Here is a 16,636-nt window from a genome sequence, read left to right as displayed (position 1 = left end):
AGCCTGAATTTATAAATTTTTAGTTTATTTATATTAAGGTCATAGCAAACTTTAAAAGCCTGAAAGTATGTAGAAATGTTCTTATTGAGTAGTTTAATTACCCTTGGGTTAATAAAAAATTAAACAGTGATAGTTTAAAATTTGCCTTGAATTTCTAAAAAGTACTTTTCACACCTACAAGTCAGAGCTTATGTAGTGTTTAGCTATATCAACAGTAGCATCTCATCATATTTTTCAATTGGCAGCCTTTATTGAGACTTTTGAGGAAACTAAGAACCAGGAACTGGAAAGGAAGGCACAGATAGAAGTCAACATTGTTGCACTCTTAGAGCACTGTAGTCGAGTAAGTACCATGTACCTGTCTTAGTGTCTTCATTATTTTTACTGTGATTACCTTTCTAAATACAACTCAAAAACTGCAGTGGTTCACTATTATGTAAGAGTACAGGATACCTAATTAGTATCTTGATTCCTCAAAAAACATTTATTGAGCAGCTACTATTGTGTGGTACCATAGGAGGAAAAATGCATGGTCTCTTTTCAATATTCTAAGTGTTTTAAAAATCCAGTCAGTTCCTAAAATAGAATAGTTGAATTTTTGCTACAGTAAAATAAAGCAAATGTAAAAGAAACAATTCTGAATTTTAATTTAACCTCTCCTTATTGAGAAAACCACTTTGAATCTCACTGTATTCTTTTATAAAATATATATATAATGAATGATGTATTTCAAAAAAGAATACCCCTTCAAAACATCCAGTCCTTTAGCAGCATTTTCAAGAGTTTTATTGGAAAGTTAAATCAGTGGAATTTTTTCCACTTTTATGTCTCTGCAAATACAGAATATAAATCGTATGAAACAGATATCCTCTATCACCAATCAAGAGCTGAAGATGATGCAGGATGATCTCAATTTTAAATCTACTGAAATGCAGAAATCACAAAGTACGGCTAGGAATCTGACTTCAGGTGAGGAAACAACCTAGATTTTAATATCCTTTTTTTCTGTAACAAACTGGAACTTTTAAAATCTAATGTTATTCTCTTTGATTTTTTTTGAGAGACTGAGGATATAATTTATGACTGCCTATTGCTGCAGTCATTCATAGGCTCAGAATTTTTTGTGACTTTTCATATCAACTTAATAATAATTCATTGGGATATTCTCACTCATTTAACATTTATTATTTGCTTTATGCCTTTGCTGTAACTTGAGTATACAGGGATTAAAAAAAAAAAATCCAGTCTGTTTCCTCAAGAAACTTGCAATCTGGTGGAATGACAAACAATTGAAGTGTAATGAAACAGTGTTAAGATAGAAGGATAAGGAGCAATGGACGTGCACAGGGCTCATATCCACTGTGGTCTTGGGTAGTTAGGAGAGAGGTATCCTAGAGGTGGTAATGTTTTAATTATAGTTTCAGCCATTATGACTAACATGAGACTAGAGTAGCATTGTCCAAAAGAAATGTAATGCCAGCCACATATATATTTTGAATTGCCTAGTAGCCACATTAAAAAAATAAAAAGAGACAGGTGAATTTTAATAATATATTATATTTAACCCAGTGTATTCAAAATATTATCATTTCAACATGTAGTCAATATAAAATGATCAATGAGATTTTACAGTTACAGCCCATCTCAATTTGGACTGGACACATTCCAGTGCTCAAAAGTCATATGTGGCTAGTGGCTGCCATTTGGATAGTGCAGGTAGGGATTAGAAACAAATATAATTGAGCTTAAAGAGCCTAGGATAAAGTCAAGTCAAAATTTGTATAGTGTCTTTGGTTTTTTGAAGTGGTGGATTCTAACTATGATGGTGTATGGTGACTTTGAATTAGCTATGTATATTTATCTACTGGAAATTACTCTGGCAGTTTGTGAGATCATGGAGAAGGAAGACGCTATTTGCTAACTTAAAAATGTTCAAAGATTCCCAAAATGGAATAGTTTCCGTAATATCCCTTTATCTGGAATCCCCAAATCTAAAAAAGCTCTTTACAGCAAACCTAACCTGACCTGAACTGACATGAGGCTTTTTAATTATCCTACCTAGTGTGACTGTTCATACTTTTTGCTGCAGGAGTATATTGATCTACTTGATGTCGGGTGCTGCCTCAGACCCTGTCATGGGAGTTGTATAATAATCAGTATATACACTATATTACTTTTCTAAAATTCAAAGAATTCTACATTCTAAAACACAACTGCCTAGGAGTTTTATATAAAGGATTGTGAATCCATAAATGCATATTGAACGCTATTAATATGCAGTTGAATTTAAATTGATGATATAGGTGGAAAATTGTCATTCTGTACATTTATTTTACCTGCCCAGATTTGCTTAAAGTTTGTTTGTCATAGTTTTATTTGTATATCTGAATTATATTCCACGTAAGTGGAGCATTCTAAATTTGATTTATACCTACTGTTGGTTTAACTATGAGTATTTTTTTAATTGCGATAAAAAACACACGAAATTTACCATCCTAACTATCTGTAAGTGTACAGTATAGTAGTGTTAACTATCTACACATTGTTAATGCAACAGATCTCTAGAACATATTCATCTTGCAAAATTGAAACTTATACCATTGAACCAGCAGCTCCCCATTTCCTCCTCTTGAGCTCCTGCTAACCACACTCTACTTTGTATTTCTAAAAGTTTGACTATTTTAGATACCTCATATAAGTGGGATCAGGCAATATTTGCTTTTTTGTGACCAGTTTAGTTCATATCATAATGTCCTCAAGGTTCATCTGTGTTGTGACACGTGACAGGATTTATTTTTAAGGCTGAATAATATTCTGTAGTATGTACACACCACATTTTCATTATTCGTTCATTTGTTGGTGGACATTTAGGTTATTTCCACCTCTAGGCTATTGTGAAATCCTGCTGCAGTGAACATAAGTGTGCAAATATCTCTTCAAGATCCCATTTTCAATTATTTTGGATGTATACAACTATGAGTGTTTTTACATCTTTATTTTCTTTTTTCTATAAGCTGAAGAATTTTATGTTTAATTATTTCATCTAAGAAACTTCTGTTTTGTGTTTTAGACCATAGTTTAAAATTTTTCATTTTCTAAGGTCAATATTAATTCAACAAGTTTTTGCCTCCTTTAAGCTACCTTTGTATAATGGCTGTCGAGAAACATACATTTTTTAAAAGGGTAAATATCAATACCAGGAAATGAATTCAATAATCAGGACTTTGTATTCCTTTCATACTTTTATACTTTGTGTTTACATTTCTTTTAAAAACCTAGTCTTCTCCAGAGATGTAGAATTAAAAAAGAATGAGAACTGGCTTCAATGGAGATAAAAATCTGGTTTGTTACTATGATAAGGATTTTACTGAAAGTTTCCCTTTTAAAGTTTGAATTATCTGACCCCCTACAATTAATTTCATTTAGTCAGTTATTTTTAAGTGTTAATTTAAGCCAAGCATATAAATTGTTTTTCCTCTCTTAATACCACCCCCAACAAGAAACTTTTTCTATCTGGAAATCACCATAAGAGGTTTATAATATTCTGGTTCATCTTTCAGAGATAATGAATTTTACATTCCCCTTTTGTGAACTGCCTCCATTTGACCCTTGAAGTTAAAATTGGAACTCACCTGATTTTCTTAGTGTACTCTGTGCTTCTTAATGGAGCAATATCACTCCCAAGGGGGCAAAATTACTTCTTGGGGGGAGGGTAAAAAAAATTTTAGATACTAACTATAAAGTGGCCCTCCAAAAGGTCACTGTACATAAACAGATATACATCTGTAATATAAAAAATTCATGGGAGGTGACTGGGAAAACAATAGTCTACAAAAGGCTCCTTAGGGGGACAGTAATGAAAAAAAAGAAGGTTAAGATACACTGATAAACTGCATGAGTAAAGAGACAAGGAACCTGTCAGCAATAGTTTTTATTTATATTTTTGGAAAGGAAACTCCAGGGAATAAACAAATGCGCTGATGGCAGAATATTTCAGGAACATTTCCCCAGGTCAAAGTGGTTCCTTCTGAGATTTTGCTACTATGTACACACTACTTGGTAAACTTTGCAACTTCATAGCATATCAGAAGGAACTAGTCTGCATCCTCTTCCTGTCTCTTCTCTTGGAGAAGCTTTTAGCTTTTCATGGGGTCCTGCGGTTAAAGGAAGATAAACTTTACCCTGTACCAACCAACCATTTTCTCCTTTTCTCTAGAAAAAGCAGTATATATAGTTTAAAAATGTATTTCCCTAATATATCTTTAAATTAAACTTGTAGTTAGATTTATATAACTTTTCACCAAACAGCCAAAATATACAAAGTAAGTACATTTCCTATTTAGAGCATTGAAACACCATAAGCTTCAGTGACTTTGATTCAGCACTTTGATTCTCAACTTAACTATTTCCACCCCTAGTAGAAATATTAATCCAATAAAACAAAACCCTCTCAACATTTCAGTCCATATATTGATATATCTTTTAAAATAACATAGAGTCAATGTGGTTGAGTCTTAAGACTCTTTAAAGAGACAGAAGGAAATGTTCACATTTAATTATACTAACTTAGGACAAATTTGGTTGGTAACAACCTCCTTTCTTAAATCAGTGTCTTTTGAAGCTTTTTTTTTTTTTTACTATTTGGTATTTTATACTCTATGTGATTTTTGTTATATTCATAAGTAGAGAGTTGCTCGATTCTTGAACATGACATTTTTATTACAATGTCACCTTCCAGGTATATTTTAATCTTTCTGATTTCATAGGTAGAAGAGGAAGGTTTAATAATTAGCAGTTTTGTATTGATTTTTCCATTAGAGAATCTTTATAGGTAATAAAACTTAAATTTATTAAGTCCAAGTAAATTTTGCTAAATCTTACATGAAGAAACCAACTTACTCATTGCCTGCCCTGTATAAGAGACACATCCTGGTAAGAAGGAGTGCCAAAATTCTATGTATAAACTCTAACCAAATCCTAATCTGACTACTGAAATGTGTATGCATTGAGTAGGCTTTATGGGACCTAGGAAAAAGCAGCAGCTAGAAGTTGAAAGAACTGAGTACAGAGGTTTAAGATGCTACCCACTCCAAAGGAGAAAAGTTTAGAGATTTATTTAGTTTAGCAAAGTTAATTGCTTATTTATAATATATATCAGCACTTTTCAAAGGAGCAGAATGGAAAGTCTCTACAACATGTCATTTAAAATGTCCATTATACCATAAAAATTTACATTTAGTAAATTTACTAAATTTATATTTAGTAAATTTACTAAATTTACATTTAGTAAAAATGAAGAAAGAAGAAAATGTGAGTCAAGGGGAAAGGCAGTCACTACACACTGAACCTGAGATAATCCAGACGTTGAAATGAAAAGAAAAAGGACTTTAAAAGTTTATAAACATATTTAAGGGCTTGAGGGAAAATAAAACCATAAAAAATGAACAGATTGGAGAATCCCACAAAGAAATGGAAATTACAAAAAAGAACCAGGTGAAAATTCTAGAGTTGAAAATATAACTAAAATGAAAAATTCACTGACCTGAATAGAAGATTGAACACAGCAGAAAAAAAGAATCAGTGAACTTAAAGATAAATAAATAGAAATTATCTAATCTGAAGAAGAAAAAAGAATGAACAGAGCCTAAATGACCTGTGGGACAGTTTCAAGCAGTCTAATTTGCATGTAATTGGAGTCCCAGAAGGAGAGGAGGGACAGGGAATGGGGGAGAAAAGATAGTTGAAATAATGGCTGAAAATTTTCTGAAAATTTGATGAAAAACTTAATTGTACAGATCTAAGAAGCTCTTTGAACCCCAAACAGGGTTAATGTAAAAATTCCTTACCTAAGCACATCATCATCAGACTGCTGAAATGCAGCAATAAAGAGAAAACAATAAAAGGAGCCAGAGAAAAATACTATGTATACACAGGGTACAATATATCCCACTATGAGATTAAATTTTATCATAAAAATCATTGTGAATTTTGTATTTTACTCTGAAATACGTTACTTTAATATAAAAATCTTCTACCCCTAAATCTAAGTAATTTAAGGAAGATGTTCATATTTGGCTTTTGACACTCTGAAATACCACTATTTTTTTGAGGGTATTCATATTCCTACTTTAAACTAGAGGAAAAGTGAAGGTAAAACGTTGTAAGATAACAGTGCATCACTGTATGCCTCTACAAATAAGTAGCTACAGGATGTATTGGGTTATTCCCATGCCTATCCCTGGGAACACAGAAGAGAAGAAACTGGCCAAGGCACGTTTGAATCCAGATTTCTTCATCTAAATATACAGGATATATATTTCAATTCCATTTTAGTATCTGTTTTTGAGTTAGCTGAAATCAGATTTTATTTTGGTATCTATAAGGAAAGCAGAACAAAGGATGGGGCCTGGGGAGAGAAGCCTGAAGTAGCAAAATTGACCAAGTGTTACTGTTCCTCTTCCCACAACTCACTGTTGCTCATTGAGGCATCTTTGGATCATAAAGTAACATTTGCTATTGTAAAATATGAACCTTTCATAAAGGTGATAACAATATCACTCAGCACCAAAGCTTGACTGGCTGTTGACCTTGGGCAGTAATTACTTTTCTAAGCTTTAGTTTCCTCATATAATAAAATTTACCCTCGCCCAGGGCTATTACGAAAAGTAAATCAGATAATATATAAAGCCAGGCACATTCCAGGTTCTTAGTAATGTTGGTTTCCTCTTAAACCTTTCTTTCTCTTTAAAAAAGAGACCTTTAAAGCCAGCATCACAAAGTTAAGAAGTCTCTGAAATAGAGAAGGTAGGTATTATATAATCCTACCAGAATGGAATATTTTTAAAAATACTGTTTTCTGATTATAAATGGAATTCATATTCATTATAGAGGATTTAGGAGATATAAGCAAGCATAAATAAAAACTAAAAATACAATCCCACTATCAAAAGTTTATTACTGTTAAAATTTTGGTATCTTTTTAGTCGTTTTTCCGTATTTTATCACATCTTGGAAAAAAATAAAAAGCCTTTTCCGAGTATTCTCTGCCCAGCTATTATCCCTCTCTTTCAAAGGTTTCACAGTCAAATTTCTTAAACCCTTCCTCTCACTCTTGATTCCATTTCTTTCTGTGAAATCTGTTCTCAGAAGATACATCCAGGTTCTCCTGGTCAGTAAATTCAACACATATTTTGCCATCTTTTTCTTTTAATCTCTAAGTAATATTCTGTACTACAAACCACTTCTTTATTCTTGAAATATCTTTTCCCCATGACTTCTGATTTTTCTCTTATTTCTTTGGTCATTTCTTATTCTATATGGATCCTTCATGTTAATTTATTCTTTAAAAATTTGGTATTCTTATAGGTGCAGTCATGAATCCTTTTCTGTTGATGATTTGAACAACTCCCATTGCTTCAGGCGCCATCTCTATGCTGGTGGTTTCAGAATCTGTATCTTCAGAGCTCACATTTTTCCCTCTGGATTTTAGACCCATATTTCCATATATGGACATCTTTACTTATCTCTGTTTGGATGTTTCTGAGGTATCTCAAACTCAACAAATCCTAAATCGACTTCAGTGTATCATAAATCCCTCCAACAGACAAAAATTTATACGTCCCTCTGCCTACCCTCCCATACACTCATTTATTCAAGTTGGAAACGGGATTCCGCATTTTCTCTCACTCAACTACTGTATCCGGTCGATTGCCTGTTTTGTTAATCCCAAATGCCTAATCTGTTTTGAGTCCCTCCAGATCTCTCCTGCACTGTTTCTTCATTTATTTTTATCTGACATAACTGTATATTTTATATATATAGTCTTTTTCCACTGGAATATAAGTTCTTTGTTCGTTGCTATATTCCCCATGCCTTTCTACTTGCCTGGCACATAGAAAGCATTTATTTAATAAATACTGGGTTTTTTTAAAGATTTTTTTTGATGTGGACCATTTTTAAAGTCTTTATTGAATTTGTTACAATATTGCTTCTGTTTTATGTTTTGGTTTTTTGGCCGTGATGCATGTGGGATCTTAGCTCCATTACCAGGGATCTAACCCGCACCCCCTGCACTGGAAGGTGAAGTCTTAACCACCGGACTGCCAGGGAAGTCCCTAAAATTGTTTAATGAAAAAAAAATCCCCACCAGTCTAAGATTTCTTGCCTAGATCACTGAATCAACACTTAACTGGTCTTCCTGCACATAGTTATGCTATTTTGATTAATTGTCCACATGGCAACTAGAGAGAACTTTCTAAAATTTAATTATGTTACTCTCTGATTTGAAACTCATTGATGACTTGCCATAGCCCTTAGCATAAAGTCCCAACTCCCTGTCTTGACTTAAGCCCTTCATGAACTGAAATCCTTCAATTTTTCAGTTTTCTCTCATACCACCATCCACTTTGAACCTTGGGTTCTAGTCATACTTCTCTTATTTGCGCAAAGGTACCATGCTTTCTTACCTCTAGACTTTTAGACTTTACCTCGTGCTTTCTTACCTCTAGATATTTTTGCACATGTTGATTATTTTCTCTGGAACACTCACTTTTTCCTTTGTGTGGTTGATTCCTAATCCTTAATGCCTTAGTTAAAAGGCATGTCTTCAGAGAATTCTTTTGACCAATGCCACATGTTCTGTGGTACCCTGTATTACTCTTTTCATAGTAGTTATCCAGTTTACTGTAAGTGCTTATTTAATTTCCTAATTTAACCTCTAGAATATAGCTCCTCGAGTGAAAACAATGATGTCTCTGTTGATTTCCATTATATCCTCAGCACCTGGCACATAGTAGATGCTCAATACTTTTGAAAGAAAGAATCGCGCACACACATACACACACGGGCAATTTTCATTATTTATGGAGTTTGTATTTGTATACTTGCTCTCTCACTGAAATTAATTTGTAACCCCAAATTCATATTTGCAGCACTTTCATGGTCATTTGTGAACACACGCAGAGGTGAAAAATTGGAATTCAAATTTGAAAAATTTGAATGCTCGAGTTCCCAGTGGAGGTTGATTAAGGCAGCACTATGCCTTCCTGCATTAGTTCTCATACTATAAACAAGTATCCTTTTCATGGTGTATTATTTAATGTCACTTTTTTTTTTAACCACACTTTTGTGTGTTTTTGCTAGTGCTTTTGCTATTTAAAATGGCTCCCAAGTATAGTGCTGAGGTGGTGGCTAGTGTTCCTAAGTGCAAGGCTGTGATGTGCCTTACAGAGAAAATATGTCAGTTAGATAAGCTTCACTGAGGCATAAGTTGGCCTTGAGTTCAATGTTAACAAATCAATAATATATATTAAATAACATATTTAAAGAGAAACATACATAAAACAAGGTTATGTATTAGTTTGATGATAAAAGTATCATCAAAGTTGATAAAAGTATCGTGACCAGAGACTCACAGAAACCTAATCCTGTATTTCCCATAGGAGTTCAGTATTTGCTAACTCAGTGTTTACAATGACTTTTCGGAATATAACTACCACAAATAATGAGAACTGGCTATATATGTACTTATAAAATTTTGCTCATAACGTTTCATAACTTGCTTTTTTCTCCACATAACTGTGTGTATATGTCATGCACATATTTAAAATGATGAATCTTTATCTCATATATTATTAAGTAAGAAAAAGAACTATGTGTGTTCTTACATGTTTGTATGAGAATGGAGACAAATGTGATTAATATACATCGGTTTATGTTGGTTACCTGGGGGGTAATTTTTTAAAAAATGTATCTTTGTATTGTCTCACTAGTTGCAGTGAATGCATGTTTCTTGTGCAGATACTCTTGTAAAAAATGCATGAGTTTTAATGATTGCATTTCCTTTTGTGTAAGGAATAAAATTTCGACTAATTATGGCCTTGAATCTTCCTGCGTTTCAGATAGTCAGCGTCTACAGTTGGATCTACAAAAAATGGAGCTACTGGAAAGTAAAATGACTGAGGAACAACAGTCTCTAAAAAGCAAAATTAAGCAAATGATAACTGATCTGGAAACATATAATGATTTGCCAGCTTTAAAATCATCAGGTGAAGAAAAGAAAAAGGTAAATGGTAACAGTTCTATGAAATTGTAATTCAAGTTGGTTTTTTCTTGATTAAATTTAATAATATATGTATTTTTTAAAATTTATAAAATTTATTATTTTCAATTGACTATTTGATATATAATCTAAGAAAAAATAAAGAAGTTTACATATATAGAAGGAATTTAGAGTGATTTAAGTTTCAAAATAAAAGACAAACATTGAAAAGCAAGTAAGTGCACTTCAAATATAAACTTTGTTAAATGCAAATTTGATTACGATATTTCTGTACTTAAGACTTCTCAGTGGCTTTTCATTGCCATTTACATTAATTTAAAGTAAATCTGGGGCTTCCCTGGTGGTGCAGTGGTTAAGAATCCGCCTGCCAATACAGGGGACACAGGTTTGAGCCCTGATCAGTGAAGATCCCACATGCCGCAGAGCAGCTAAGCCCGTGCGCCACAACTACTGAACCTGTGCTCTGGAGCCCGCAAGCCACCACTACTGAAGCCCGCGCGCCTAGAGCCCGTGCTCTGCAACAAGAGAAGCCACCGCAATGAGAAGCCCGTGCACTGCAACAAAGAGTAGCCCCCGCTCTCTGCAACTAGAGAAAGCCCGCGCGCAACAAGGAAGACCCAATGCAGCCAAAAATAAATAAATAAATAAATTTACAAAAAATTTTAAAAATAAAGTAAATCTGGTGGAGTACAAACACATATGACAGCCCTAATATGTTATTATTAATATAGTTAATATTAATTTAGCTTATTATAATTAAAAGGATATTTTTACGAATAGGTTTTAGAGTAATTATAGCCTTGGTAGAATTTTATCAGAATATTATTGAAATTGTTTAAGTCAAATGCTGTTTATATTGGTTTACTAGGTATCTGCTAAAGCCTGTTATTTACTTCTGTTTGGATCTATCTAGAAATTGCATCAGGAGAGGACAGTATTATTAACCCGCAGAAATGCCTTTAAAAAACTAATTCAGAAACTAAACACAGAATATGAGACACTAAAAACACAACTGCAAGAAAACGAGACACATTCTCAGGTAAAAAGAAAAATAAAAGACTGAAATTCATTTCTGTTTTTAGGCTATCTGGCCTGTTCTCTTGATCTATATTTTCACTCCCAAAGCAATCCATTCCTTTTTTTTTTTTCAACTGCTTTATTTACCTTCCAGATTTTCTGGCTTTGAAGATAACTAGATTCTGTATAGTCTCCACTCAGAATGAATTTACTCCTGCTTTCCTGACTTAGGTAAACTTATATCGAAGGCCAACTCTATGCTAGGCACTGTTCTGGGCACAGCCATTATAGTAATGGCTTTTAAAAATTTCAAAAGTAAAGTGTTTTTAATGCAGAAACTTTGCTAATACATAAATGCTGCAGATAACAAAAATGAGCCGTAATGACTAATATCCCACCACCCAGGAGATGATTCTGTGTATATGAAGACAGATATTTCTAGTCTATATTTCTATGTCATGTGTACACTTAGTTTATACATGTACATATGTACACATTTATTTCTGTATATTTATAGAAATGGTACCATATTGTACCTATTCTTTGGAAACTTGTATTTCATTATTAACTATACATCATAAATACTTTCCCTTGTCAGTAGATTTTGTAAAAATATGATTCTATATAATATTTGACTATATGGATATAGCATAATTTACTGAGTCAATTCCAAATTGTTGGACATTTAGGTTATTTCTTGTTTTCAAACTATTCAAATAATGCTATAAAGAGCAGTAATGTTCTTGAATTTCTTTATTTACATCTCTGATTATTACATAGGATGCATAGACAAGCCCCCTTTTCATATCACTCATCCTGTTGATAATTACCTGATCAAGGTCTAAGGTCTTCTATATTGAGAGCTCTTTCTAAGGGCAGAAATGATGTCTCTTTCCCTCACTTTCTTCCCAGCACTGTGCTAGTGGTTGGCACATAATAGGTGTTCAATAAGTATTTGTTGGAGGATTAAATGAAGCATGCGTGTCATAGATAAAATCAGTAATTGTGGTCTGATAAAGGTTGGTCATTCTCACATCTAATTATCTACATTAGCAATTTGCAACTATGATTTATTAATGCTAAATGCATTGAATTTTTTCTTCCTTCGTGTAGTAATATGATGATGATGATAGACAACCATCATTAACATTTTGGTATAATATCCTTGTAAATTTTTTTTCCTTTGCAGTTATACACCCTTAATTATATTGTTTTTTTACAAATAATGAAATCATTCTATGCATATGCTCTTTAAGCAATTGTTTTCTTAAGTGTTTTCAAGCGCTTTTTTTGATGATATTTTTATGGCATCAGCTATTTCATTGTGTGGATGTACCATTTAAAAAAAAGACAAACCTTATATTCTTCTTGAAAGGGGTGGACTCTCATCAGAGTTTGCCACAACTACTAAAAACTTAGAAGTCACTAATTTACATATTTCAAATTTATTCGTCAGTTACTCTGTCTCTACTTTGTAATATACAGGCCTGGATATAGACTTGTGAATAGCAAAATTATCCTAGTCTGTTTAGAGTGGGAATGGATACTGGAGAAGAAACATAAGAAAAAGTTTATGAGGCCATTGTCTTATGGCTCATAGGAAAAAATACTGATATTTCATATGGATTTTTGGCCCTCCTCTTCCACTGAATGGATGATTTAAAGAGGAAAACATTTGACAAACACAATTTCTTAGAGCCAGTCAGTGGCTACCTCATTTATTCCCACATTAAGTACTAATCTTATTTGTAACCCCACGTACAGGAATTTGTAACATAAACCACAACTTACAATGCTTCTCTGTATTATTTGTTGCCTTTTGTGAATCTCAGCTGTTTGAATCACATCCTGGTCGCCCTATCTTTTGCAGTTATTTACTCAAAAACTGGCTTTTGAGATCGGTAATTTATACAATAGACCTTTTTTTTTTTTGAGTGGTTATTGATTTGAAATCATTTAAACACATTTATATTGGAACAAACAGTAAAACTCCTAGAAATCATAGGGGAAAAGCTCCTTAACATTAGTCTTGGCAACAAGTTTTTTATTATAACGCGAAAAGCACAAACGACAGAGGCAGAAATAAATAAGTGGGTCCACATCAAACTAAAAAGTTTCTACACAGCAAATGAAACAACAAAATGAAAAAGCAGGATGGGAGTAAATATTTGCAAGTTATATGTCTCATAAGGGGTTAATATCCAAAACATATAAAGAACTCATAACAGACTTGTAAAATAAGTTGTAGGGAGAAAAAGACAGATGTGTGCTTCATAACATCCTTGGAGCTTTAAAGGCAAGTAACTGAAATAGATGTATAATATAGAAGGAATTTGACCATCTGACACAGTGTTGCTTTTATATCATTATTCATGTAGCACTTAAGGGGTCTGCTGCATTATAAGGCCACCCCTTTGTATGAAACAAAGAGGAAAAATTTGGTACTTGACTTTGCAAAAGGTTATTAGAGATTTATTGTCAAAAAATGCTGACTGCTTCCTTAAGTCCATCTTAACTTCAAGGTTCTATCAGGGGAAGCTAGATCTGATTTAGTAGCATTAAGTCACAGCACATACAGTTCATATAATTAATTAGTTATGATTCATCCTAATATCTAGATTTATCTCTTTGGAGGAAACAATGGGATGGATGCTACATTAAGACTGAACTTATGCCCTGAAAATAATTTTAACATGAGATTAGAAAGAAATATTAATAATGCTGTTTCAATTATCAGATTTTTAAAAATGATTATTACTTCTTGGAAATGTCCAGGCAGAACATTATTTTAATGTTTCATTTTTCAGACTGTCCTTTGTTTAGGAAAAAAACTATGTGCATCTTAAAAAAGAAAGACCATAACCCAGAGTTACAAGGTTAATTAAATCAGAAAAACAATTTAATTCTATAACAGTAAAATTGTCTTTGGAGGAAGCAACCATCAATATAATATCCACATTAGCTTCCTGTTGATGCAGAAATTATTGTAACAGTGCCAGCTTTTTACCAGCCCTCTTATAATCTTCACACTGCAGCTCGGCTCTTATCACAGCCTGTGGAATTAGACAGGAAATTTAGCCCTGGAAATAAGGAAGTTTCTCCTATATAGCTGAACCTTTGCAGTATTAGAATGTATAGTACTTTTGTGGCATTAGACCTTCAGGTTTCAAGGAGAGATTCCTATCATGTCCCATTCTTCTGTTTTAAGTTCTTTTAGGAAAGGGAAAAATCATAAATTGTCTTTCAGTTGGTATGTTCATTGGTATAATAAATAATTTCCAATTAAAGTAAACAGAGTAAACCTGTTGTCAAGTTCAGCATTGTATTTATTATTGTATTACTGTTATTTAATTTTTTTTAATTTCTTTTTTGTCTATCATGGCTTTATCTCAATAAAATGCAGGGAGTTGAAAAGATTTAAAATTGGGGGTGTTTTTTTTCTTATCATCTCAAAGGGGTGTATAATTGTTTTGAATATGGGCACTGGTTAACATTTTTCTTTTGTGTTTTTAGCTTACAAATTTGGAGAGGAAGTGGCAACACCATGAGCAAAATAATTTTGTGATGAAAGAATGTATCCTTTAAAAAACTGCGAATGAGCTTGACTGAGTGGTTTTTTTTAGGAATTTCTTTAAAGACTGAAATGAAATTCAGTTCAACATCAAATACCTAATATGTACAAAACACTGGCTAAACTGTGTGGGAAATAAATGAATAAGACTTAGTTTCCATTCTATGATTGTGTGTGTGTGTGTGTGTGTGTGTGTGTGTGTACACCAAACTAATAGAAAGCAGACTGTACAAAGCCATAGTGTAGCATAGTGATTAAGTGTACAGGTTTTAGAGTAAGGAGATCTAATTTTAAATATTGACTCTACTACTTATAGGTTATGGACTTTGGGACAGTTTACTTAATTGTTTAAACCTCAATTTTATCATCTCAAATACAGTTCATACTTCCCTTCTCATAGAGTTTGTTGGGAGAATTACATATAACCATATATATGTATATGTATGTATGCATGTATGTATAGTCAATTGTTGTTATTTATAATGCTGTACCTTGGATATCTGGGCAGCAAAGGGAGAGATAAAACCAAGTAGTGTCATGAGAAATTTGAGACCTTCAAGCTCATCTGTGTTTCAGCCAATTCAGCTTCATCTACCAAGACAGTACTTTATGTCCCATCTTATTTCTGTCAAGATAGTTCTTATATTCAGTCTTCTTGCTTGTCTTTTTGTATGGACATAGAAGGAAGCAGCTGCTGAGGACAAGTATTGTGGAGTTGTAAGAAACATTTCCCCAAAGGTTGTTTCCTAGTCCCCTTTTGACCTATTTACGGACATCTCTGCTTAGAGAACTAGATCCTGACTCACTGGTTGCATAGGTTCTCCTCTAGGACACTACTGAACATCAGCTCAGGGCAGCATGGACCCCAGCTTACCTCCAGATGAGATGCTCTAAGGACTTTATTCCCAGTGGTTGTGCAACTTATTTTAAAAGCAGAAGATTCCCATTCACAGTATGATAGAGTCCAGAATTCTGGTTTTGTGCAACATAAAGTAGGTGATTTTGAAACAGAGTGAAGTCTAGAGACTTGCCTGAAATCCTGTGTAGTACTCTAAAGGACATAGTTCTTCTAAACATTGAGTTGTTCTATGACCAGATTAAGATTGAGATGAATAAAATGTTAACTCTAAAAAAGATTTTAAACCATAGGTGAACTTTTTTGAAACAAGTTTTGCCTGGCCTTTTAGGTTTCAATTGATGCTTAATCTGTTTTTTTTAATAACTATTCTAATTGCGCTTTTTTGTGCCATCTTCAGTTTTCAATAAGAAAAATACGAGTACAGTTTGGGTCCTTTCTGAGTCACAAAATTAGATTAATATTTGTTTTGATACTGTTTCCCCTTAACTCATGTAATTAGTCATAGCAACCAAGAGTCAAGAGAGTGATTACCGGCCAATTATGAAGAATGTGACCAAGCAGATTGCAGAGTATAATAAAACCATCATGGATGCTCTACATAGCATGAGCAGAAACTGAGTCTGAACCAACTACAAGTCTCTATAGAAATATCCTTTTGCTGCTAAACTTCATACATGCCGGCTGAAAAATAATAGCTTACCCTTGAAGAGTTTTACCTAAAATTTTTGAATGTTACAATTTTTGTGGCCTCTTTGAAGTGTGAAATTTTAAATAGTATAATAGTTTAATAAATAGTTTACTTATAAAAAAGTATCGTCTCCTTTTATACTTGTATTTGTTTTGTGTGGGTGATAAAATGTCTCAAAGAACCAGGAGAAAAACAAACTAAAAGTGGCCATTGTTACTCATTTAGTTGGTATAGTACATCTATGGCAGCACATGAGATCGTCTTTTCATATGTCAAGCCTAGGAGGGGTGTATGGAGTATGATTCTGATTTAGCACTTATCAACCTTGCCAATTTTTGCTTCTAGAAAAAGTGAGAAGAGAAGGGAGATATTTAGTTTTGAGCTTTACTTCTCAAATAGGGTATATTTGATGTGTTTTAAGATATATAAACTCACATATAT

At 33.1% G+C, this 16,636-nt stretch overlaps 1 protein-coding gene across 1 annotated transcript in view; it reads left to right on the top strand.

Annotated features, from left to right (window-relative positions):
• Positions 1-16,125, top strand: part of IFT74 (intraflagellar transport 74) — a 72,731-nt gene extending 56,606 nt beyond the window's left edge. The window contains exons 14-19 of the mRNA XM_065879092.1: positions 246-343; positions 843-969; positions 9,900-10,063; positions 10,974-11,099; positions 14,591-14,651; positions 16,007-16,125. Coding sequence (XP_065735164.1) covers positions 246-343; positions 843-969; positions 9,900-10,063; positions 10,974-11,099; positions 14,591-14,651; positions 16,007-16,125 — 695 coding nt within the window. The remainder of the gene's footprint in view (positions 1-245; positions 344-842; positions 970-9,899; positions 10,064-10,973; positions 11,100-14,590; positions 14,652-16,006) is intronic.
• Positions 16,126-16,636: the final 511 nt, after the last annotated feature.

This window comes from Phocoena phocoena, chromosome 6, assembly GCF_963924675.1.
Source record: "Phocoena phocoena chromosome 6, mPhoPho1.1, whole genome shotgun sequence".
Lineage (NCBI taxonomy): Eukaryota > Metazoa > Chordata > Mammalia > Artiodactyla > Phocoenidae > Phocoena > Phocoena phocoena.
The sequence above is the reverse complement of the archived record's forward strand: the minus strand, read 5'-3'. Positions and strand labels throughout refer to the sequence as shown.